Below are 25,543 nucleotides of genomic sequence, written 5' to 3'. Positions count from 1 at the left end.
GGTAAATGGCACTTTACATAGATTGTGCATTACATTCACACACACATTCATACACTGATGGCAGAAACCATGCAAGGCACCAACCGGCACATCAGGAGCAATTAGGGGTTCAGTCAGTGTCTTGCTCAAGGACACTTTGACACTGACTCTGGGGAGCCCGGGTTCGAACTGGCAACCTTGCGGTTACCATCCAGCCACTCTACCCCTGAGCCACCAGGGGGGCAGTCAGACAGATATTTTGTGAAGCCACAAGGAAATCGGGATTTCCTGAAAGTTCATATAATGGCCTGTTGTGGCGCTGTCATTGGGCCCAAAAAAACCCCATAGCCCCATAGAAGTCCATGTATTTGGGCCCAACTTCACCTAGACTACAGTATTACCTTAATAAACATGGTCATGAATACTTTTTGCTTCCAGTCACTAGTTTAAAGTCTCATTTCTAATGTCATAATATTCTTTTTGGAAAATTATGGTCCCATTTATTTAAAAAAATGACCATAAAGTTGCATGTTCTGAGGGGCGTGGCTACCGTTACAGTCTATGATCGGGATTCCCCACCCACTCGAGTCAAAATAAAGTAAGATGGGCCAATGGGCCAGCTGGGCCCAAACAGATCTAGAAAGATGGCGACTTACAATTCAAGGACTGACAGGCTTCATTTTACGTTCATGTTAGACCCGGGGAACGCTTTGTCCATATTTTTTACAGTCTGTGGGGGGGACATGACAGGCCAACAGCACTCACACCAAGGCCCTCCCCCGCTCGATCATGATTGGCGGAAGGCCCCTCTCTATCCTGATTGGATGAAGGCAGGGCCACCTAGCCAAAAATGAAACCTAACTGGGTTTTTTTTACCCCAGGGGGTTAACTGGTCATATGGTTATGACATATGGTTATATGGTCAGCACACTCTATTATGTAGGGAGGATTATCACAACAAAACAAAAAATACGTGATTTTTGAATTAGGTGAAATCACTGAATATACCTTTAACCCTCTAACACCCGCATTCATTTCTACTTGCAAAAAATAGATGTCAACCTTACTACTACTTTGTACTACTAGGACTGACACTAAAACATATGTTAAAAAAAATAAAAAAATAAAGTTTGATGGAAAATTTATAATAATTATATAATAAATTAATAATTTACATTTGGGGGATATCTTTCACAATAATGAATAAAACATGTTCTAGACATTCTAATGATCACAAAAAAACATATATTACAATTATTGTACCTACTTCTATTAGGGTAAAGGTCAAAAGTCTTAGGTTAAAAAAAAAATCAAAATCGCACAGAGTCCAGACATTTTTAATTTGTGTGAATTTCAGCCTCTGTGGGGGGTATTTATATGCAAATATCATGACCAATGGCATTGAAATGGCATTGCAATGAACATCACTGATGACGTTTAGGTGAAAAAAGAACAGAAAAAATAATAATAATTTAGTAATTAAATAAAATAAAATTGTTGCTAAAAAGCAACGCTGGGTCTTAGAGGGTTAAAGGTCTTTTTTAATACTTTCTGAAACGTCTATGGGAAAAATGAATGGGAAATTCTCTTCCGGGCCATGAAACGGGGCGGGACTGCGTTTCATCCAGTGGCTATGTTTTGGCGTTTCCTGTACAGTTTGTCCTTCCTCGCTTCTCGTCGTAGTTTGCATTGTTTTCCTCTTTGCATGGAGCTGTCAGCCGACATTGGGAGGAAAGTACATTTCGTTCATCTGAGTTGTTGTAACCCCTATGGTAACAATAACAACTCTAACAGGGTTCTGAAATGTTTTCTAACGGTGGAATTCAGATCCCGGGGCGCCTCCCGTTGCTTTTGACCCACGAAGGGGTGCTTTTACCTGGATCCACGATGAGAATCAGCGTGGACACGCCACGAAATATGCAGCTTGTCAAGAGCAGATTGTTGAAGGGGACTTCGCTGAAAAGCACCATCATAGGAGTAATTCCCAACACCAGAGACCCAGAACACGACACAGAGGATCTTCCGACTTTGCATAGGTTTGGGTTGGATATCAAATCTCAAGTTCAAGTTATATTGCTGAAAACTTCTTGCATCTTGTCATAGGACTGATGATAGGACTCGAGCTAATTAATGCAAGGACATGAAAATGAAGTAATGAACTGCATGTAAATAAAAAAATGTCATGAATATTGTAATATTCCAAAACGAAGGCTGTGCTAATATTTACTCTATAATCCAGTCAGCTCTAGAAATCAAAGGAAATTTGGTCTAGAAAGGTCGTTACAGCTAGACAGAGGATTGAGCCTTACAGATGGACTTGAACCTTTGATCAGACCAGTGATTTGCATCGGTTAAAACAACGATACCAATGTTGCAATAGAAGTTTCCAGTAGACCCCTTTCACCTGTTAATACAATTAGTTACTGTGATTCTGAGTGGAGATGATTGATTGATTGATTGAAATATTTATTAACAGTTTGCAGAATTACAGTACATTTCAAGCACAAACTCAATACAAAGACTGTTAACTGTGAGTGGACAACCCAATTAAGCATTACACTTGTTTTCAAGAGGGTCCACCTTGTTCAATTCATCAAAACATTTAGAGACGTACAAATAGACACTTCTATATAGTCAAAGAACAGAACAAGAATTCATCATAAAGGAGGTAAAAATGGAAAAGAAACATACAGTGAGGGGAAAAAGGGGTGGGCGGTGGGGGGGATTCAGATTTTTACGGGGTCCAGTTTCGAATTGCAGCCGTCCATAGGTGCCCTTTGAGAGAGGTTTTGAAGGAGTCAAGGGATTAGCATGTCTTAATGACTGTTGGTAGGGCGTTCCACATTTTGGTGGCATAGGAGTGAAAATAATTTAGTCCCGAATCTGGGTTGTACATGGTTCGTTGCACTCACTCTGGTGTTGTGGGTGTGGACTTTGTTAACATTAAGGTGTAGTATTTAGACAGGTACATGGGATACAGGCAGGGTGTATCGAATCTTGTGGACCAGACTCATTGCAAGATGTCTGTCGTCGACCCTAAGCCATTCCAGCCTGTCAAAGTGGGCAGGGGTGAGGTGGGTTTGGGGGCTGAATCGGCTGATACACAATTCAAATGAACAAACAGTCATATGCATTCATCACATTTAAAGATAAACCGTATTGTAAAACAAAATATTGTCTAACATTTTTTACATCGGCAACGAGCTATGAGCTTGTATATCTGCTATTCTTGTGACACGCACACTCACTCATCTATAACATAGCTACAATCAATGACACAGATGCTTTCCCGGTCTTATTGGATTAAATAATGTGCTTTCATTTTCCAGCTCTTTCTGTTCCTGTCTGTCTTTCCAAATGTCCATGATCCAACGTTCTCTCTCGTGTTAGCATTGGTACAGCAGGGATGGCAGTGCAGGTAGTGGGCAGCAACTGGCCAAAGCCCCACTACACCCTCCTCATCACTGGGGTGTGTCGGTTCCGCGTGTCAGGTCTGCTGAAGGAGCGCCCGTTCCCACTGGCTGAGGTAAACCTCTCTCCATCATTTAGTAGGGGACCACCTGGAACCTCCTCAAGGACCACCGGTGGTCTCCGGACCACTGGTTGAAAACCACTGCTCTACAAGGTTTATTTGCCTAGGATGGCATAATTCCATACAGGCCAAATCTTTTTTTTTTTTTTTGTAATTGTTTGAACAGCTGCAATATTTGCAGAGTTTTGCTCATGTGTTGCGACATTTCCTGTTGTGTGCTGCCTGCCTGCACCAGCCACTCACTGTGCTGCCCGGTGTCAAACACAGCCACATTCACCACTGATTTCACCATTCACTCACTGTGCTGCCCAGTGTCAAACACAGCCACACCACTGATTTCAACAGCCACTCAGAGCTACTGCATGTGTATTACAGTCACAACAGCATTTTATGACATGCAAATTGGAAAGGAAATCTACATATTTCAATCACATTTATTTATTTATTGTGGTAAATATTGTTTTTACAAGTTACGTGTGTGTGTGTGTGTGTGTGTGTGTGTGTGTGTGCATGTCTGTATACTTATATCTTTGTGGTTGTAAATGGAAGGTGGAACAATTGGATCAATTGGAGCAGTATACAGGCACAGAAGACAACACAGCACAGGATGGAGAGCTGGGAGAGCTCTCTCAAAAGTTCTATCAAGCTGCTGTCCAGGTGTGTGTGTGTGTGTGTGTGTGTGTGTGTGTGTGTGTGTGTGTGTGTGTGTGAATCTCTAGTCAGTGAGGCTCTTGGCTCCATTGAGCATACATTTAAAAAATGAGTAAAAAAATTAGAGTACTTTTTCCACCACTGCAAGTTGTACAGTTGACCTAATAATGATCATCACACACTGTGTGTGTAGTTGGTTGGTATGTTGGACATGTCCGTTCCAGTGGTGGCCAAGTTGAGGCGTCTGCTGGACAGCCTGCCCAAGGAGACCCTCCCTGACGTCGTGGCGTCCATGATACGTACCTCAAACAAGGAGAAACTCCAGGTATAGTTTATGCGTGCCACACATCTGGGTATAGATGTGATACGGTACGTAGCTTGCACACCATATACTCGAGGGGTTAATGTTGTAGCGACTACTTCTTCCCATCAAACCAAATAAAAGTATTGCTATGAGGCTGAGCTGTCAGCAGGAACTGAATGACACATTTCAAACAAATCCAGAAAACTTCTTGCTGTTAAGGTGATTTATTGATAGAAAAACAAGGTCCAAAAAACTACTGAAAAGGTTGATAAAATAAACGTAGGTAAACGTGGGTAAACGGGCATCAGAAAATATTGAGCCTAAAGCTCACCCCTATTGTTCTCTCACTGAATGCCACTGCCCAGACACACTGACAGCTGACATACCTAAAGGTAATTAGCAGACACACAGCAGTAGCTCACCAATTGGGTAGGAAAAGTGGAACATCAAAACCAAGAAAAATAAACAAAAAATGTAATATATATTTTGCATATACAGTGGGTGTATGTATACAGTGTTCTGCAAGTCCCATACGTCATACGCTGACATGGCAATCAGCTGACCAATTGGGCAGGATATTTAATGCAACCTAAGTCTGCGTTCTTTTGTCTAATTGTGCTGAGGAGGGAGAAAAATGTAGCCGAGCCGAATGCCAAGGTGAAATATTATATCCACACTTGTAGTCTCATTCTATAACATATTGGTTCAATCTATTCGTGAGTTATCTGACTGAACTGTAAGTTGGGCTTTTCTGCAGGTTTTGCACGTGAATCTGTCTTTAGTACCTTTTAATTAAGTAATTTCCAAACAAAGTAAAATTGGGAGACCCTCGTCATTGGATTCTTCAATATCATAGTTGAATATTTTTTTTAATTAATAGTTAAATAATAGTTCTTATTAGTTATATAATAACGACTTGGTGACTGTCAGGAGGCATAGTGTATGGTTGTCTACCTTCCCCAGGCCAACTGGGAGGATCAGCAGACAGCAAACAACTCAATTGGGGAGAATGAATAAATTGCAATACAATATTCTTTTGGTTGGTTGAAATTATGTAGCACTGCACATAGTAAGGGCATTTTATCAGGTATTTGACCAATCTGGGAACTAAATCGTTACCAAGAAATTTCTTCACCAATGTGTTTCTAAAGGTGTCTAATAACATGTACTAAAAGTTTGAAATTCAACTCCCAGGGGAAATTGAGTTATTAGCATAATATGTGACCATACCCATAACATCCTATATAAAGAAAGGCATGTGACATATGAAACTAGGGGGTTTTCATGATTCTGAATCCATTCCAAGCATTAGTTTTGCACAAAAAACACTCCTTGGGAGGAAAACGGCCATAGCCGTCATCACAAACGTGATGAGGTCAGCAAGTGGATATGGCCTAATTTAGCCCAAGGAGTGTTTTTTGTGCAAAACTAATGCTTGGAATGGATTCAGAATCATTAAAAACCCCTCATTTCATATGTCATATGGCATATGCTACTTAAAGAATGATGAAATTTTGACTTTTTGGCCTTATATAGGGTATTATGGGTATGGTCACATATTTTGCTAATAACACAATTTCCCACAGGAGTTGAATTTCAAACTTTTAGTACATGTTATTAGACACATTTAGAAACACATTGGTGAAGAAATTTCTTGGTAACGATTTAGTTCCCAGATTTTCATAGATTTATCTTACTAACAGTACTATATCCATGGATTTGCGTGTACTGTACAGGTCCTGGATGCAGTGAGCTTGGAAGAACGTTTGAAGCGGACTCTGCCCATGTTGACCAGACAGATAGAGGGGCTGAAGCTGCTGCAGAAAAGCAGGAAACCCAGGCCTGACGATGACAAGAGGGTAACATGCTCACACACACACGCACACACGCACACACGCGCGTGCCAGATGTTACAGATTTATTCTTTAAGGAGAATTCCTGATTAACCATTTTCTTACCTTAACATTCTATTATATTCAATAAAGAGTGCCTGGTACAGGTGATTTCTGGGCTGCCAGTCTGAACATAGCCCCATTCAGACTCCCTCCCTCCCGCCCGCTGTCTCTCTTCCTCTCTCCCTTCCTTTGAATCTCGTGTCTGTCTTCCAGGTGTTATCGGTGCGTAAAGGCGGGGTGTTCCCGGGCCGCCAGTTCTCCCTGGAGGAGGAAGCGGAGGATGATGATGATGGGGATGACACTGTGGCTCTGGAGAGGAAGGTGCGCGGGGCCAACATGCACGAGGCGGCCCTCAAAGTCTGCCTCAAAGAGCTCAAGAGGTACATTTTATTATCCACTCCTAACAGCAAGGGCTTATCAATACAGGCATAAACAGCCAAATTTGACTGTGGCAGGACTTTGCCTTGTCCGTGGGTAATTCTAGATTTTGTTTTTACACACCATTACAATGTTCTTATTTTGATCATCCCAATTTACTGAATGTCCGTCTCCAGATCTTCTTCAGAATATGTATTTTTGCATTCTCAGAGTTACAGACCTATAATTAAGCAATATTACACGTGAGGGTATGCTATACTGTCATTAACACAATTACTTTCTTTCGAAATAGGAGCTCGGGGTGCCGGGCAGATATGGCAGCTTTTACTCTGAAAGCCCCCCCCCCTTCTGTTCCGTACAAAAACCGGAATGCATAATGTTGCTTGCTTATCTCGCGATGATAAAGTCTCTCTAGAACAGGGGTGCACACACTTTTTTGACTTGAGAGTTACTTTCAAAATGACCAGCTCAACAAGATCCACCCACCGAAAACACAATACCATTGCTGAAATGGAATAGGTAGAGTTTTCTTTTGTATTTAATTTGTAATCTACCGACATTTGTGCGCAGCATTATGGGTTTGAGCTGACAGGCCCTTTTTTATGTCAGTCAATCAATCAAGTCAACTTAATTCATGCCAAAAATAGTTTTTAGATTTAAATTTAAATATTCTTTAGGGGCATGTCAATTGTCATGTGATCTACCTGCACAGCCATTGTGATCTACTGGTAGATATCTATCTTTTGGTCACCCCTGCTCTAGAAGCAATACTATTCTAAACGAGAGGCATTTTGAAGTCAGAAATGATGACTGAAGTATGCCCGTGTGGTCAAAACCATGGAGAGCTCCCTAGATTAGGAGAGACGAGCCATTCTTTCTGAGCCGTAAACAAGGAAGTGAACGGCAGCGCTCATGCGCGAAACAGCAACGAGTATGGTGCAGAAGGAGAGGCCAACCAAAAAAAAGAAATACGTCTGAATTATTATTTTTTGTTTGATATCAATGAAAAAGCGCTAGAACTAGTGTACATGTCCTCTGGATCCATCGGTTCAGTTCTCTTGTCCCTAAAATTGCATTTATCTTTTTCTTTTGCATTCAGATTAAAGAAGATGCCTCAGTCCATGCCTGAGTATGCCCTGACCAGGAACTATTTGGACCTGATGGTTGAGCTGCCTTGGAGCAAGAGCACCACAGGTAATTCAAATTAAATCTAACTTTATATTTAGCAACATATTTCATACATTAAATTCAATATGTTGTGATTCACATTAAAGGAAAGTGCACAGATGATGGGTAGGCACTAGGCACAGTACAATAAATGAAGAAAACCAAATGGAATAAACTAAAAACGATAAAACAGGCATGATGAACAACATATTAAATAGGGAGAATATATTATGGTGAATAAAAGGGGAAATCTGAAAAATAAACAGAATACAAGCTCTCATGGATTCAAGCGTCCATTTGTTTTGCGATTTATGATATTTAGTCAACTAAAACACTAACATAAAAAATCTCAGATGACTAAAATTCGACTAAAACTGAATGGAATTTTATTCAAAAGACTATGACTAAATCCACAACAAAATTTGCAACAAACACTATCGCACTGTAATGAGGATTACTCGGCAATAATGTGTACAACCAGGGTTCTTCGACCTTTTCAGCCAGGACTAAAATTGGCTTTTGGTTCGTCCCCCCTCACCATGACCCAGGTCAGTTATTATTACAGCTTATTTATGCGCTGCTCTTGTGTAAGCAACTATCACATGTATATGTCGGCCCCCTCAGCCTATTTTGTGTCATGTTGTAAAAATACTCTGCTATATGGTGTCACGTTTATAATTCTAGCCCTAGAGAGCCGGCACTGACCTCCTCTGTGGTTTCTAGATGGCAGAACATGTCTTTCCTGTCCACTTTGATGGTTAGTTGGGCGGAATATGAAACTTTTGTACGTTTTCTGTGAATGTAATGCTGTCTGCACGGCCGAGGAACCCACCTTGGTAGCCACAGAAATGTCTCTGCTTTTGCATGTGATGTGACAGACAAGCCGGTGCACTTTTCATTTCATAAAAGATGCCATTGCCTGTCCCTGTTTCTCAAATGGTCAAATTAATATAATATTTGATTAAACCTCATCCCCCGCTAACGACTTCTTTAACGTGTTTTTAATGATATCCTGAACCGCCAACGACGCCATTAACGTGTTATTTAGCGTTCTATTTAATGATAAACATTATAATGTCGGCTTACCGCATATCAAAGCTCTCGTCGATCGGCAGCTCCCTGTTCGATTGGCTTTCCCTTCAGCCACAATGCATTGAAAAATCACACCCGTGTGAACTGAGTGGTGCAACTCCCCTCTCCTCTCCCCCCTCTCTCTCTCTCTCTCATTAGCAGGCAACAATGCAGCACTATATCTCTCTCTCTGTTTCTGGCACAACAGCGCCCCTACTGGTACTAATAGTCATACTGGTGCTCATAGTCACATAGGCAGGTTAACGTCACATAGGCGAACACATAGGTAGGTGAACACGGACATTGCTGTTCCTTGGAGTGGTTGCACCACTCCAAAACAGAAAGGTGGTGGATGAGGTCTTTTTATGAGAATTCCAGTTCAGATCGTGCTGGATGAATAAAGCGACTGTTTAGTGGCTCAATAGCAACTCCCGGTGACCGCGCGTCTAAAATATGAATGCTTAAAGACTCTTATTAGTCCGGTTAATTTGTGGTGGTGACTGACTACAGTAGCTGGCAGGTCCACCATATAATGTCATCAAGTCTTATTCACATGGGATGAGCTGTCAGGAAAACATACTATAAAGTTAATTGTTATTATTCGAAAGATAAAAGAAAGAGAGAAAAGCGCTATTCCCACAAATAAATACGGTACATTTATACGGGACTGTTTCGCAGGCCATTTTACAGTACTTAAAAGACGTTGGATACTTTGCTACCACTGGAGCAAGCAGTAGTAAATATTACTGGTCTGGCAGTTTCAGACCCAATTATTACCCCACCAAAAGCTATAAACTAGGGCTTTTATTGAGTGCACTTGCAGTGCTGCATGCACTCATATGCAGTCAATTTTCACAGCTGAAGCATTTGAGAAATAGCGTACTGTGCAGTCTGTGCTTTGCTATAGAAATATTAGCCAGCAGATTTCACCTTCTGTAAGCTGATTTGCAACGGACTGTGTTTTACAGGTCATGTTACAGTAGTTAAAAGATGTTGGATACTTTGCTGGTGCTGGAGCAAGCATTTTGACCCGACCAGGAAGTGCCTGTTTTGTCCATCCAAGATGTATGGTTTTCTCATTAATAGTTCTGAGGATGTCCACAGGGGGCACACCAGAGTGTCTCAAGACAAGTTTTTCAAACTCGTTCATGTCATGGACCCTCTAATTGCCTTTTGACTCCCATTTCAAATGATGCTGTCGTAGGGTTCATCAGTGTCCCTCAACACTGTGTCCCTAAACAGCCGTGACTTTTGTATTTTGTGTTTATGAGGTGACGGTACTTCATTAGACCCCTTTGTGTGGTTGTTATGTGCAATGATGTCCCTTTGTATTTAGGGTTTCTTTCTGGAGGCTGAAACCTTCACAGTCAAACATGCCAATGAAAAAAACAGTGACATCACGATATCATCCCCTCCCCCTTTATCATACAACAACAGCCGTGGGTGCGGCTTCAGTTCAGGTGGATCACCACACCACCCACCAGGCAAACGGGTGTGTCCACATAAAAACAACATTTTAACAAATACTGTTATTGTACACTTTAGAAAAAGATCTTCCGCCTTATATAATAATAATGCCTGATCATGTTTTAAGGTGGAAAAAGATCACAGCACTCCATCTAAAATTGTTCAACTAGCCGATCTACATTGACACATTGTGAGCTTGTAGATCGGCAAATTTGAACTTTTTTTCCAAAATAGTAAAAAGATAAAGGCAAAGAAGTGTAGGGATAAGGGGTAAGGCAGTGACGCAAAATAGGGTCCCTAGATTAGAATCCTCAGGCTACGATCTTATTCTAACAATGTCATGGAACAATTCCCATAGTATGATTCAATTAATAATATTTTTATTTCTATCCTCTTTCTTCTTCTGCTTTTCATCTCTCCTTCACCTTCTCCTTTACTTTCTCCCACTGTGAATTGCTTGAATACTGCCCACTTACATATTACCTTGTATTCCCTCATCGTCCGCACGCACGCACACACACACACACACACACACACACACACACACACACACACACACACACACCAACTTCAGACTGCCTGGATATCCGGGCAGCTCGTGTAGTCCTGGACGATGACCACTATGCTATGGACAAACTGAAGAGACGTGTGTTGGAGTACCTGGCCGTGAGACAACTCAAGACCTCCCTGAAGGTACTTTTTAAGAACACATTTATCACTCATCGCATCATAAAAAAATAAAACGTTTCATAGCCGGTGAATTTGGGAACACTTAGTTAAGCTCACTGTATCAAACTAAAATTAATAATATGTGAGAACAGCGAGTCAAAGCTGTCATGTAATTCTCATCTCATCTCATATCTATCTGAACTTTTGGATGACTATACTCCAGCCATGTGGCTTTGGACCATTCCCCCAAGCTAAGATCCAGAGTAGATGGTGCCTTTGCTGTTGCAGCCCCCCTACGCTCTGGGTGGCTGACTGGGTCGGCAGGTTGCCATTTTTACAGTGCCCAGTCCATTGAGGCGTTGAAGTCTCTTCTCAAGACTCATCTCTTTTCAATGGCCTTTGATCACTCCTGAGGCTTTTACTAATTGCATTTAAATTGTGTTTCTGATGACGTGTGGGGTACACATACCTCACTTTATTTATTTATTTATTATTATTATTATTATTATTATTATTATTATTACTATTATTAATTATTAATTATTAATTATTAATTATTTTATCGGAACAATGCCTTTTGATGCCATGTGGGTGCATGTGCATAATGTTTTTAGATTTTGTTTTTGATGCCTTGATTTTACGGTGTACGGCACTTTGGTCAATCTCGTAAAGTCTGATTTGATTCATCAGGGCCCCATCCTGTGTTTTGTGGGACCCCCAGGAGTTGGCAAGACCAGTGTGGGGCGGTCCATAGCTAGGACTCTGGGCAGAGAATTTCACCGGATCGCACTGGGAGGGGTCTGTGACCAATCGGATATACGAGGACACAGGTATACGAATGTGTGTTTTTGGATACAATATGTACAGAATTGTTGCTAGATTTGTTACTATGACCAGGAGAAGAGAACATAATAATTTGAACGTTACGGGTCTGCTTTTTAAGATTTGACTGATTACCTTTTTTTTTTTTTTTTTACATTCTCAATAATATTTTTATTGATTTTTTACATTTTATGACAATGACAAAGACAAGACAGGAAAAACAAAACAAACAAACAAAAAAAGAGCTCAGGTACGTTGTGGAACAAAGGACACAGTTATACACATGATATACCAAAATAATTTATACAAAAATAATATACAAATATGGACACATTCAGTTTGGTGCTTGAAAGTCTAGATGGGTTAACAACTCCAGAGAAAATTAAAGAAAATAAAAGATATGCATATACATACATACATACATACATACATACATACATACATAACAATAACATACATAACTTTATCCATCAAGGTTAGTGGCATCGCTTCTGTCCAGGAACCCTATGGTCAAGGTGGTAGCTAACTGAGGGCCAACAAATCTCAAATATGGGTCCCATATTTTATAGAAGGTATCTGTGGTGGAGCGTAGCAGGCAGGTTAGGAATTCCAACGGCATGCACTGCATGATTATTTTGTGCCAATCTTTTTTTGTTGGTGGTTTCTCATTAATCCAAGACAACAGAATATTTTTCCTAGCAGCATAAATTAAGAGATTAAACAGACGTGTATGGAACTTGTTAACAATCTTGTCATCAGGCAGCCCAAGAATCAAACACATAGGGTCGGGTTCAAACTCCATATTAAAAACACATTGACTGCCATGTTTTTTTGTTTGTTTGTTTTTTCAGTGCAGACCCTTATTTTGAAGGCCAACGGGTTCTGGGCAGTGAACTGGTAGTAAACTATGTCTGAGTAAAGTATTAAAAAAAAACAGTTCCTGTGATCCCACATCGAACGGATATAGTTGGTGCAGCACTCTAGACATTTGAAGATTATATTTTGGAGACACCTGTCTTCATTTCTTTCTCTCTCTCTCTCTCTCTTTCTGTCACTGTCTCTCTCTCTCTCTCTGGCTATCTGCCAGACGTACGTATGTAGGGAGCATGCCTGGTCGCATCATCAATGGATTGAAGACTGTTGGTGTCAACAATCCTGTGTTCTTATTGGACGAGGTGGACAAGCTTGGGAGAAGCCTGCAGGGAGACCCCGCTGCTGCCCTGCTGGAGGTGCACACACACACACACACACACACACACACACACACACACACACGTTTGTCCAAACTTTCTTTATATTTATATATTTTCTTACCTACATTAATTAACTACGACAAAGCATTAATTGCTGCTTTTGCATTACACAATGAAATCCTTGGGTGTTAACTTAGCATGGCAGGGGGTGGCAGTGGCTCAGGGGTAGAGTGGCCTGATGGGAACCGCAAGGTTCCCAGTTCAATCCCGGGCTCCCCCAGAATTAGTGTCGAAGTGTCCTTGAGCAACACTCTGAAACCCTCCTTCTGTACTCACCACACACGCGCACACACACACACACACACACACACACACACACACACACACACACACACACACACACACACACAAAATGACATGCGTGTATTGTCCTATGTAGGTGCTGGATCCAGAGCAGAACCACAGCTTCACAGACCACTACCTCAACGTGGCCTTTGACCTCTCCCAGGTGATCTTCATCGCCACTGCAAACTCCACGGCAACCATCCCTGCAGCCCTTTTGGACAGGATGGAGTTGCTACAGGTACCAGGTCAGTGACTGTTAATTACTTCATTAACTCTTTTATTGCGGCTAGCTGTTAGCATAAATCCCAGTTCGAAAGCGTTGCATAGCAACCGGATCAATGTTAAAAGCTGCCTGTTAAAAACACTGTTCTTCCCAAACATAACTTTGGGTTACAGTAAGGTCTCCACACGTCGTGTCCAGTGTGTTTAGTGCCAAACTAAACTACTTGACCCGTGCCCTCATGGCGGGTTGTGTTGACAGCTGACGTTGTCGCCTATAAAGTGCCTCATGTTTGTGGGTACAGTGATGACCTCATCACCTATAAAATCACTTACAGTAATCGCTTAATCTGTCAGCACCACTGCCCCCGAACGTGTAGTGTTGTTGTTAGTAGCAGTAAACACAGAGGCACCCCGGAGGAAGTGGACTAAGAAAGGGGAGGAGCCAAGCCGAGTTTCTGTTTCTTCACAAAAAAGGAGGTGGTGCTTCCAGAGGCAAAAGCAGACAGGGAAACATTTAAATATTTATTTATATTTTTACTGAATGGGTTCCTGGATCGACATCACAGTTTATACTAATTCCATCAGGACTAAGATGAATTAGATTAAAAATGAAACTAAATTGTAGGCCATAACTTGCTTGCGTGTGTGTGTGTGTGGATGTGTTTTACACGTGTACGCGTTCCAGGCTATACCCAGGAAGAGAAGGTTGAGATTGCCCACCGTCATCTGATCCCTCACCAGCTAGAGCAGCATGGTTTAACACCTCAGCAATTACAGATCCCTCATGACACCACGCTGGACACCATCACCAGGTAGGTGATCATACCAATACACCCTGGACACCAATACTACTGTATATCCCAGGTAAATACATCAATACACTGGATACCATCACCAGGTAAAGACATCAATACACCCTGGACACTAATACTATCACCAGGTAAAGATATCAATACACCCTGGACACTAATACTATATCCCAGGTACTGTAAATACATCAGTACACTGGATACTATCACCAGGAAAAAAACATCAGTACACTGGATTACTCTCACCCGGTAATCACATCAACACTGATACAATCCTCAGGCATACACGTCAAGCTCCTTTTTAATGTTTAAAGATCATTATGGGAACATTTCTAAACCACACACACGACTCCCATACTGGCCCCGTGGTGCACTCGGCCCGATGTTGCTAGATGACGCCTCTGAGACGCTGCTGGTAATAGGAGCTGAGAGGCTCTCCAAAGGTCTGATGGGGGAAGAGGGTGTGAAACTTTTGACCTACCGTCAGCTAATGTCTGACATGTACAAAAGGTGGCGTTCAACATCCGCTGATGTCAGGGTCATCGACATTCGAAGTGGGCAGAGGGGTATTATATTACTGCAAAGCACAAAATTGGACCCTAGAGCATACGTGAGCAACTGGAGGCCCGGGGGCCACATGCGGCCCCCAACGTCACTTAATGCGGCCTGCAGGTTAATATCAGAACATTTCAGCTAATTACTAGTATTAAAATATTGTCTTTTTTTATGTCCAATGTATTTGAATTTAGTTCATAAAGTTAACATAACTATAACTACCGGTAAATGAATTCGAAATGATTTTTTTTTTTTTTTCAGGATTTCAATTCAAATATAGCAAAAATAGCTGATCTACAAGCGTATCTACAAAACGTGTCGCAATGCCACGCGTTTTGAGCTTGTAGATCGGCTATTTTTTTGCTACGACAGTAATATGCAATGTGGCTCTCTGGAGTTAGTGTGGAAATGTAGGCCCTCTCCATCGTCAAAGTTGCCCACCCCTGCCCTAGAGCATTGTAGGGCTTCAGCAGCTGAGCGCTTATGACTCGACAGTGATTTTGTTCTATGAATCCAGGACTATTCCATCATTCCATGGTACCATTGCCTTCCCAAATAAGGGCCACGCTATAAAATTACATTGGGCTAGTTGGTTAGCACCAACACTAATGCCAAGTACTGATATAGCCCACTGCATGGAAACATTAAAAAGCCACCTAATGGTTATAGATGACCATAGTCTGTGACTGCGCTTCTTCTTTGAAACACCTCTATGAAGTTATTATGTATAATGATTATAAGGTATGTATGTACAGTCAAAAAAATAGGTACAGGTACAGAGAATATGGTGAAACCCTTGCTGTTCATAAACATGATTTTGATTGATTCACACACTGATACGTCCATTTTGCTTACTGACATTCATACACTTATGAGTGGTCATGCAGGCACACACGCGCACGCACACACAACACACCACACACACGCAGCACACACATGCAGCACACACATGCAGCACACACATGCAGCACACCCACGCAGCACACACACGCAACACACACCACACACACGCAGAACACACATGCAGCACACACACGCAGCACACACCACACACACGCGCACGCACATGCAGCACACACACGCAGCACACACATGCAGCACACACATGCAGCACACACACGCAACACACACCACACACATGCAGCACACACACGCAGCAGGCAGCACACACATGCAGCACACACACACACACACACAGTCACACACACACACACACACACACACACTAGATAGCCAAAATAGTGTTGACATGAGCCACTATAATGGTCCAAAATACTGTATACTTTCTGAAATACCCAACGGCTGCCACCCATGCATGATACAAAGTACATGGGTGTGACTGCAATGGCTTATTCTGTGCAACAGCTTAACCTGTGTGTGTGTGTGTGTGTGTGTGTGTGTGTGTGTGTGTGTGTGTGTGTGTGTGTGTGTGTGTGTGTGTGTGTGTGTGTGTGTGTGTGTGTGTGTGTGTGTGCGTGTGCGTGTGCGTGTGCGTGTGCGCGTGTGCGCGCAGTTACACCCGGGAGGCAGGCGTGCGCTCCCTAGAGAGGAAGATCGGAGCGATCTGCCGGGCGGTGGCCGTCAAAGTCGCCGAAGGTCAGAAAGTCCCAAAGGCCGAGGCCGTGACCACCGAGGGCGTGACCACCGAGGGCTCAGGGCAGGAACAGGGGGGTAAGCGTCTCAGCTCAACGTCACGGCAGTTATTTAACATCGTTGCCATTTATTTACGCGGTAAAATCCAGTGTGCCGTAGGGGCGGAAATCTGACAATTTCATTCGATTCGATTGAGAGGGCCACGATTCGCTTATGAATTAAAAACAAAGTGCTTTCTAATGATCCATAATGAAAATACATTAATTGACTTCCATTGTCTTTATTACACTACAAACAAAAACATTAAGCAGCTTTAAAAAATAAATAAAATGTATTTATTTCAGCGTGGCTCCTAGGGAGGCAAGCCTACTAGAAAGGGTGTGTGTGTGTGTGTGTGTGTGTGTGTGTGTGTGTGCACTGCATTCCCTGAGCATGCTGCCGTCATTTATGTATTGTGAAGACAATTCTAGTTCTTATATTTTCAGAATGGACATCAACGGATACTGACTTTCGCTGAAAGTTGCTCAAATATGGAGCTTCTTGATATCCTAGTAGTGAGTGAGACATCCTAGATGTCAAATGTCATACACTGGCTGCATGATGTCAGAGATCCACAGGGAAGCCACGCCGTTAATAGATCACATCTTGTTTACATTTGTGTAACTGAACGCTGCAGCATGTATCGTTGGTGTCGGACAGAAAGCCCCTATCCCCATATTTCAACTTTTGTGCGTGGTAGGCAGCACACTATTGTTCTCGGTCCAAGAATCTTTTGCCAGCAAAGTGAACCTGCATTTTTCGTATTTTTTTTTTTAAACAGAAAAAGTGAAGCTTTTGGTCATTATGTTTTGTCACTGTTCTGTTGTCATGCTTCACATGACATCACAAATTACAATATATGATGCGTGGCTTGCGGAGTTAGTTCAGTCAGACATACTCGAGGGGGTTCATGCCGTGCTCAAAGGCACATACTATTCAAATGTTATATAATTCTACAAATGTCTTCTAAATCATGGCAGTTTTCAGAAAAACCTATGTTTCTATGTCAGTGGTACTCTAGCCTGAGCTAACGTGTTAGGTTTCTGGTCTAGAGGGGCGGGTCGCGGCTGAGATTTGCGCACGCCCTGATTGGATCTCATCGATCTGTCCGTCACCCCCGGCCCCTCCTCTCCCCCCTAGTGCAGCGCTACGTCACATAATTTGGAGGGACGCCCACCCGGAAGGGTTGACTCCCAATTTTAGACCAGAGCGGCCAATGCGTTCCTCCAGGCTTTCAATTTTTGCACCAACAAAAATGAAAGCCTGGTACCGAGGCTAGTGGTACTCAAACTATTTCATGTCAAGGACCCCCAGAATTATATAATTGGCCGTGGACCCCAATCTCAAAGTATGTTGTTCCAGGGACCGTGAAACAATGTAATATTCAAAGATTTCCACACGTTTTCACGATTTTTCAAAAATAGCAGATCTACAAGCTCATAGCACGGTGCCACACGGTGTGTGTGTGTGTGTTAATACTCTACTGTGGTAGGTATTTGGTGTGCTACTGTTATGTCCTTCTATGCTGTGTGTGTGTGTGTGTGTGTGTGTGTGTGTGTGCGCGCGCGCGCGCAGCAGCTGTTCCTCTAGTCTCTGTTGGTGACAGATGTCACATGACTAGGTCGGCACCTGTTGCCCTACAGCCACGCCCCTTCCATCTGTCTGTCCTGCCCTCGCTTCCTGTCTGTCTGTCTGTCTTATTTGATGCCCAGGCTGGTACCCACCTACAGTACAGATCGTCACATACACTCACAAAGACAATGGAAGAACACATTCAAACCACAAAACGTTTTAATGCGACCACACACCAGGAGTTGCTCACTAACGTGCATTTTGTCTATGTTACTATTTCATTTGTTTGTGTGTGTGGGTGGGTGGGTGCTTGAGTACAGACATGGCAGCACCCCCAGAGATGCCGATAGTGATTGATCACGTGGCCCTTAAAGACATCCTGGGACCACCGATGTTTGAAATGGAGGTGAGGAGATGAGAAGGGAACGACGGAGACACTATGGTCCCCGGGTGTGCACTCAGGACCACTTGGCAAATGTTTTGGTAGTACGAACGATGCGTACCGTTCCCGGGAGCGGATCGCCCAACCATCCCCGGGACTGCAATCAATCGAGTCTCGGATATGGATCGCTGCAATGTGAAAGCCATCCGTACTAAAACTAGGAAGTGGACTATAATAATTTATATATTTTTTTATACTGACATTTTTATTATTTTACCTGGGTTGTACTTCTGGTAGTTTTTGTCATATTTTAGCCACCTGAAATGGTTTAGTGTTTACTAAATATACGATTTTAGTCGACTAAATCTACATTTGATTTTGCCTACAAAATTGCATTTTGGTGGGGCTATTAATGCCTTGGCGTCGTAATGTCTGATTTTACACAAGCTCACAGCAGTGTGACGCGCTGTGAGCTTGTACATCTGCTATTTTCAGAATGCAAGACCCGGTCGCAACCAAACCAAATTGTCAATATATTATTTAGTCATAGTTTTTGGCATCATAGCTTAGTTCTTTATTTATTTAGTTTATATTTAGTTTTCATCTGTGATAGTCGACATTGAATATACAGTACAGTAGGCTGTGATAGTTGTCGACAGCTGTTCTGCAGTGGGCATAAGTTAAATGGAACAGAAATGACTGGAAAATGGGGGCACGGTGGCACAGTCGATAGTGCTGTCGCCTCACGCTGTGGACACTGGGGGTGTGTTCCCTCCTCTGCGTCATCAGTGCCCATACCCAAGGCGGGGTTGGCGAAAGGGCCTTTCTGTGTGGAGTTGTTCTCCCCGTGTCCCCTAGGGTAGGTACCCTCACAAAAACATGCAGTAATCCTGGTCTCTAAACCACCTCCCCCTGGCGGAATAACGTGTTCTTTCCACGTGCTACGTCCGGCCGGGGAAACTCTCCCCTGTCAGGTGAAAAGAAGCAGCTTGGACTCCTCATGCATAGAAGGAAGCATGAGGTCAGTCCGCTGCCCCCCCCCTGGTTGGCAGAGGAAGTGTAGCGCCCAGGATTACATTAGATAATTGGCACTGGGTGAAAAAATTGGTTACAAAATTGTAGGATAAAACATTTAAAAAACAAAAATGACTGGAATGCTGGTCAAGTAAAGCCCTACATTTCCAGTTTAGCGCCTAGGATTACATGACACAAAGATTATTTATATAAGTAAAGCCCTAAACACCAAAGGGTCAAGATGGTTTTAGTGTTGCCCCTGCCGTGTGATATGTCTTGTTGCATGTTGACTCACGTTGACCCTAGTGAACGCATGGAATTCAATGGCCTCACCAAAGGGTTGAGACAGTTTTAGCATTAAGTCCTTGCAACCGTTTGGACCCAAGGAGTTACATGGGGACCTTTTGGTGTGGTTAGGGCTTAAGGATGAAGTGCTTGTGAAAGTGTGCAACACCTGAAACACCTGACAGTGTGTGTGTGTGTTGTAGGTGTCTGAGCACCTCACCCTGCCTGGCGTAGCCTTGGGGCTGGCGTGGACTCCACTAGGAGGGGAGATCATGTTCGTGGAGGCCAGTCGAATGGAGGGAGACGGCCAACTCACTATGACTGGCCAGCTGGGAGACGTGATGAAGGAGTCAGCTCAACTGGCTATCACCTGGCTTAGAGCTAACGCCAAGAACTATCAGCTGACAAGTGGTGTGTGTGGACAGTGGACACTCGTCTCATATACAACTATGAACACATTCACACACATGGATTGATACAGAAGATGCAGGCACACCACCTAGACATACAGATACACATATGTGTATGAGGAGGCAGCGGCGCAACACGGACCGAACGCTAGGGGGGGACATATAGCGGCGCCGCGAAGCGGCGCCGCCGAAAAATCCGTCCCCCCCGTCCCCCCCACCACCCTAGGAGAGGGGGGGATGGGGGGGTCTAACCACAAACGTGGGGTTATGGTTAGGGTTTGGGGTCGAACTACAGAGAGGTTGTTCCAGTGACTCAATGTACATACAAAACTGCGTTTTGGCACAGTTATTATTATTATTATGAATTACCTGGCTGTGATTCCTCCTCCTCCCCATTTGTCTCAAAACGTAAAAGTTTAACCACATTATCAGCAGCGCCTCGAACAGGTCAAAACTCACTGACCATCTGATCTGTAAGTTAGCCTATCCTATAAAATGTACAACACCTGGGAGGTTTTCAGGAGAGGATGTTTTAATGTAGTTTAGTTCAACCCATGCAACTCGAGAGGAAAGAAAAACCTGCAGCGCCTTACCTGGTCTTGACAGTTAATAGCGGCGTCGATCTCCTCCTTTCCCCAAATCCCCCAAAATAATAATATAATTCCCAAAGTGGGGTCCGGGGACCCCCAGAGGTACAACTACATGATAGTTTGTGGCATGTCATGTGGACGCTCTCAGTTTTTTTAATTAACATTGATTATCAATTGTAGTCCCACCGCTAGAAATGGTTAAAATAGGGTCTGTCCGAGCTGTATAAATCTTCTCTTATGGGGGTCCTTCTCTTCTCTTCAAATGGGGGGGGGTCCGCAGGCTAATACGTGTCCATTTGGGGGTCCTTGACATGAAAAGGATAAAGTAAATCCATTCATCTATTGATCGTCTGACGGTGCCAAAGTGGTGCGTGACACCAAAAGTGGTGTCCTATTGAATTCTGTTCCTGTATTATTAGAATCATTACAGAGTGCAAAGCACATTGGGTCACTGATTGCGGTGTAACAACTCCCAACTTCCGAAAGTTGAGAGAACGGGTCAAACCATTTTGGGATTTAAACAGGGGTGGATCAAATATATGCTTCAAAATATATCGCGTTTATGAACGCAGGATTTCAAAAGTATTACTCCTAAGATAACTTTGGAGCCAGGGGGGGACCCCCCCAGCCAGGGGGGACCCACTAACACATCTGGGGGGGACCAATGTGAGGCTGGCAGGGGACGAAACCCCTCCGTCCCCTACCCTATTGCGCCCCTGTGAGGAGGACCGATTGGAAAGTTCCAAGAACTTGATCTTCAGAGACTAGTGTAAAAAACATAAAGTAAGTAGAAACACATGTATAGAATGGACATTTCTGTTCGGCCTCCGTGCTGCATACGTATGGTAAATACAACATGTCATGTTCAAAGGCATTGCGTTTAAGCTCACAACACTTGGGAATGTCAGCAGGAGTATTTAATTTGTGCCTAGTGATAGTAAGTAGACAGGAAAGGGGGCAGAGAGATCAGGGGAGGACACACAGCAAAGTTCATCGGGATCGGGGCTCGAACCAGCGACATTCTGTATACTTACCAGCCAAGGGGCCTGGACCGCTAAGCCACACACAGCCCAGGCCTTAAAACATTTATAGTCCTCTTGTATAGTTGTATAATTCAACATATGAACACACCCCTTTATGTATGCAGATACACAGACATTATGCATTGAAAACATCCGTTCAATGTATAAATGCACGCACACACACACACACACACACACACACACGCGCGCACACACACACACAGATTGATCACCTGGTAGGCAGTACAGCTTATTTAGTCTATTGGCTAACTAAGATATACTGTAATACTACCAACTGAGTCAATTAGTGGCATAATTTAGATTCATGCAAATTACAAAAATACAGTATGAAACTTTTACTACCTTAATTTAACCCATTCTGACCGGGCACCCATTTTGGTGTCAGCATCATGTTATGCTTTAGCTATTGAAAAATAGCAGATCTACAAGCTCATATCGCGCCACCGAGTGGCGCGATACGAGCTTGTAGGTCTGCTATTTTTGAAAAATCGAAGAGCGACTGACATTTTTAGAATCTGATCTCAGGTCAGAATGGGTTCATCAGACCAGTGTGTGTCCGGCGGAAACCTCGTATGAATCTGATCTCAGGTCAGAATGGCTTAATTTAAATACACTCATACATTGTATATTTCTGTGTGTATGCGTGTGTATGTGTGTGCACGTGCGTGTAGTGGTGGGGGGTCAAGACCCATTGGAAGGCACAGACATCCATCTCCATTTCCCTGCGGGTGCCGTCACCAAAGATGGCCCCTCTGCCGGAGTCACCATCGTCACATGCCTGGCATCGCTGTTCAGCGGCCGATTGGTCAGGTCCGACGTTGCCATGACAGGAGAGATAACGCTCCGAGGATTGGTGCTACCGGTAAGTTTTCAAATGCAGTATGGTGTACGTATGTATATCTAGGCCTACTAGTAGTTCATATTATAGAAAGATCACACTTGTGTGAAGTGAGGGGCGCTCTTATCATCGTACGTCATCATTTAGTCCTTTGTGTAGGACGAAGATCGCAGATTTGCTCAGACACATATGACGTGAATTCTCCATTCATTGTCAATGGGAATTTAATGTTTGTGTAAGACGAAAATCTACACTAATAGCTGAATATAGGAGGGGCTAATGCCCCTCAAATATCACACCTGTGTGAAGTGATGGGTGCCCACTGTATTTATACCGGCCTCATGGAGTCCTATGTCCTAAGTGCTCTAAACAAACTGGTCAAGGTCTCAGGTTCCAACTCCGATATTTTTTATTTTCACTCCTGGACCCCCCTGGGGTTTAAGAGGTTAAACAAAGAGCCATAGACTTGGCTGCCACATGACGCAATCTTCAAAAGCCATGCATCGGAGGGGCTAGCACGCCCCTTAAAAAGGTCAATCTGAGTCTCGTGAAATATTTATAAAAGACATTATTTTTGTTGAGTGATTGCATTGGTCTGTTCTCAGGTGGGCGGGATCAAGGACAAAGTTCTAGCAGCTCATAGGGCAGGGGTGAAGCACATCATTCTTCCGAAGCGCAACGAGAAGGACCTGGAGGAGATACCGGCCAAAGTTCGAGCGGAACTTCACTTCACAACCGCCAGCAACCTGGACGAGGTGCTGAACGCAGCCTTCGATGGAGGGTTCCCCGGGATAGCCAACAACACGCACGCACACGCGCAGCTGACCAGCAAGCTGTGAAATGCAGCCGGACCCCAGGGCGACAAGCTGGCTGCTGTGGCACCAGCTAATCGGGAACAAAAAAAGAACATTTATATTTTACACATACCTGCAAATACAGTACCGTATATATGCACAGTGTATATACAGGCACTTAAACATTTCGTGCAATGTTGTTCACAGTGGTGGCCTTGACAGGAAGTCCAAAAATAGAAGACAGAGACTTCAGATTCTTCATCTCCCTGACTCCCTCAGCTAATTGTATTTCATCAATATTCTGTTGGTATGTTCATGGTGTGCAGCAAAACGGCACCTTCTCACTGGAATATGGGGTTAGCGGATAATACTGTGCATTAAGACACTGGTGTCCCAAACAGTGGGTCGGGACCCATTTGTGAGTCACGGACACATTCTTATGGGTCCCTTTATTTTTAGTTTCCTGCGTTTTGTTTTTAATTATTTCAAATGCATTTTCCCCCAAAAAGAACATTCCCATAAAAGCGAAACATTTCGTGAGTTAAAAACAAAATTCAATAATCTTTACTATCATTTCATGAAGAAATCAAAGTAAAATCAAAGAAATTCCATTAAAAAAACAAATGTGTAATAAGTAGTGAAAATCAAGCATCAACACAACTTGTTTATGTTATGTGTAATGATTCATTCAGTATCAAGTAAGGAACATTTATTGGGTGTTGTGTCCAGTTGTGAAAGGAGTGGGAGTGAGACTTCCACCCATGTCCTGAAAAATCACAATGGTGAATACCATCATGTCAGCACTCGGCACTCAAGAGTTCTGGAAGTACGTGTTGATGGTGTGTAATAGGAGCTCATTTGACAACTCGCACTCATCACGTGAATCTGTTTCACCACGTGTGTTGTTACATACAGTAGTATGTAGTTTGTTTGATTCTTAAATTGGTGTTAGTTTGCACAGCTGGAATTGATACTGTACACGGCACATATTTGACTTGATTTCATCAGTGTCAGATTAGCAGAGTTGCAGACTGTGCGTCCATGCACACGTTTGGAAGATTAAAGGTCTGTCGACTGGATCCATGATGGCGCCTTGTGGCTCAGTGGTAGATCGGCCGGATGGGAACCGCAAGGTTCCAAGTTCGAACCCGGGCTCCCCCAGAGTTTGTGTCAAAGTGCCCTTGAGCAAGACTGAACCCCTAATTGCTCCCGATGTGCAGGACGGTGCCTTGCATGGTTTCCTCTGTCATCGGTGTATGAATGTTTGGGTGAATGTAATGCACGATCTATGTAAAGCGCCTTGGATATAGGATAAATGCACCATTTACCATTCATGAAGTATTTTTAACAGACTGACCCATAGCATATGGCAACCAGGAACATGTGTGTAATAGGTGTAATTTAATCTCAAACTTAATTTATATCACTAATCATTTTTCCTGTGATTACATGTTAAGATGCAAACTGTTAAGATTATACACTGTTTTATTAGTTAATTTTGTATAAATTAAAAATGTTTAAAATCATTGATATTGTTCCAATTCTTGACTAACCAAGAAGGATATTTTGGTTGTATCCCTATGTGCTAAAATAAATAAATACTAGTACAGTATCATAAACCAGGCATAAACCACATACAGTAGCTCTGGTCCATAGCCAATTATTCTATGATTCTGCCCTGCATGCAGGGCAGAATCATAGAAGCATTGGCTATGGACCAGAGCTACACATACAGTAGGTCTACTGTATTACATATATGATATTTTCAGCCTACTGTTTAGGATCTACTAATTTCTCTTTTTTGTTCAGTCTGTACTCGAGATAATATCCATTTCGTGAGAAACCCTCCTTTTTTCCATCACCGCTAGATGGCGTAGCGGTAGCATTGGAGTGAAAACACCGTCGCCAACAGAACATTGCAATC

General features: G+C 43.0%; 1 protein-coding gene across 1 annotated transcript; it reads left to right on the top strand.

The window, feature by feature from the left end:
* The first annotated feature begins 1,689 nt into the window (after positions 1-1,689).
* Positions 1,690-25,145, top strand: lonp2 (lon peptidase 2, peroxisomal). The gene is made up of 17 exons (XM_083762579.1): positions 1,690-2,015; positions 3,370-3,505; positions 4,061-4,168; positions 4,356-4,487; positions 6,203-6,325; positions 6,575-6,741; positions 7,839-7,933; positions 11,019-11,137; positions 11,804-11,943; positions 13,023-13,164; positions 13,568-13,718; positions 14,381-14,507; positions 16,573-16,730; positions 18,584-18,669; positions 20,148-20,355; positions 22,659-22,849; positions 23,431-25,145. The coding sequence occupies exons 1-17, from the start codon at positions 1,783-1,785 to the stop codon at positions 23,662-23,664; spliced, it is 2,550 nt and encodes an 849-aa protein (XP_083618705.1). The 5' UTR covers positions 1,690-1,782; the 3' UTR covers positions 23,665-25,145.
* The last annotated feature ends 398 nt before the right edge of the window (positions 25,146-25,543 follow it).

This window comes from Protomyctophum parallelum (genome assembly GCF_964188405.1).
Source record: "Protomyctophum parallelum genome assembly, chromosome: 4".
Taxonomy (NCBI): domain Eukaryota; kingdom Metazoa; phylum Chordata; class Actinopteri; order Myctophiformes; family Myctophidae; genus Protomyctophum; species Protomyctophum parallelum.
This window is presented reverse-complemented; position numbering and strand designations above follow the sequence as displayed.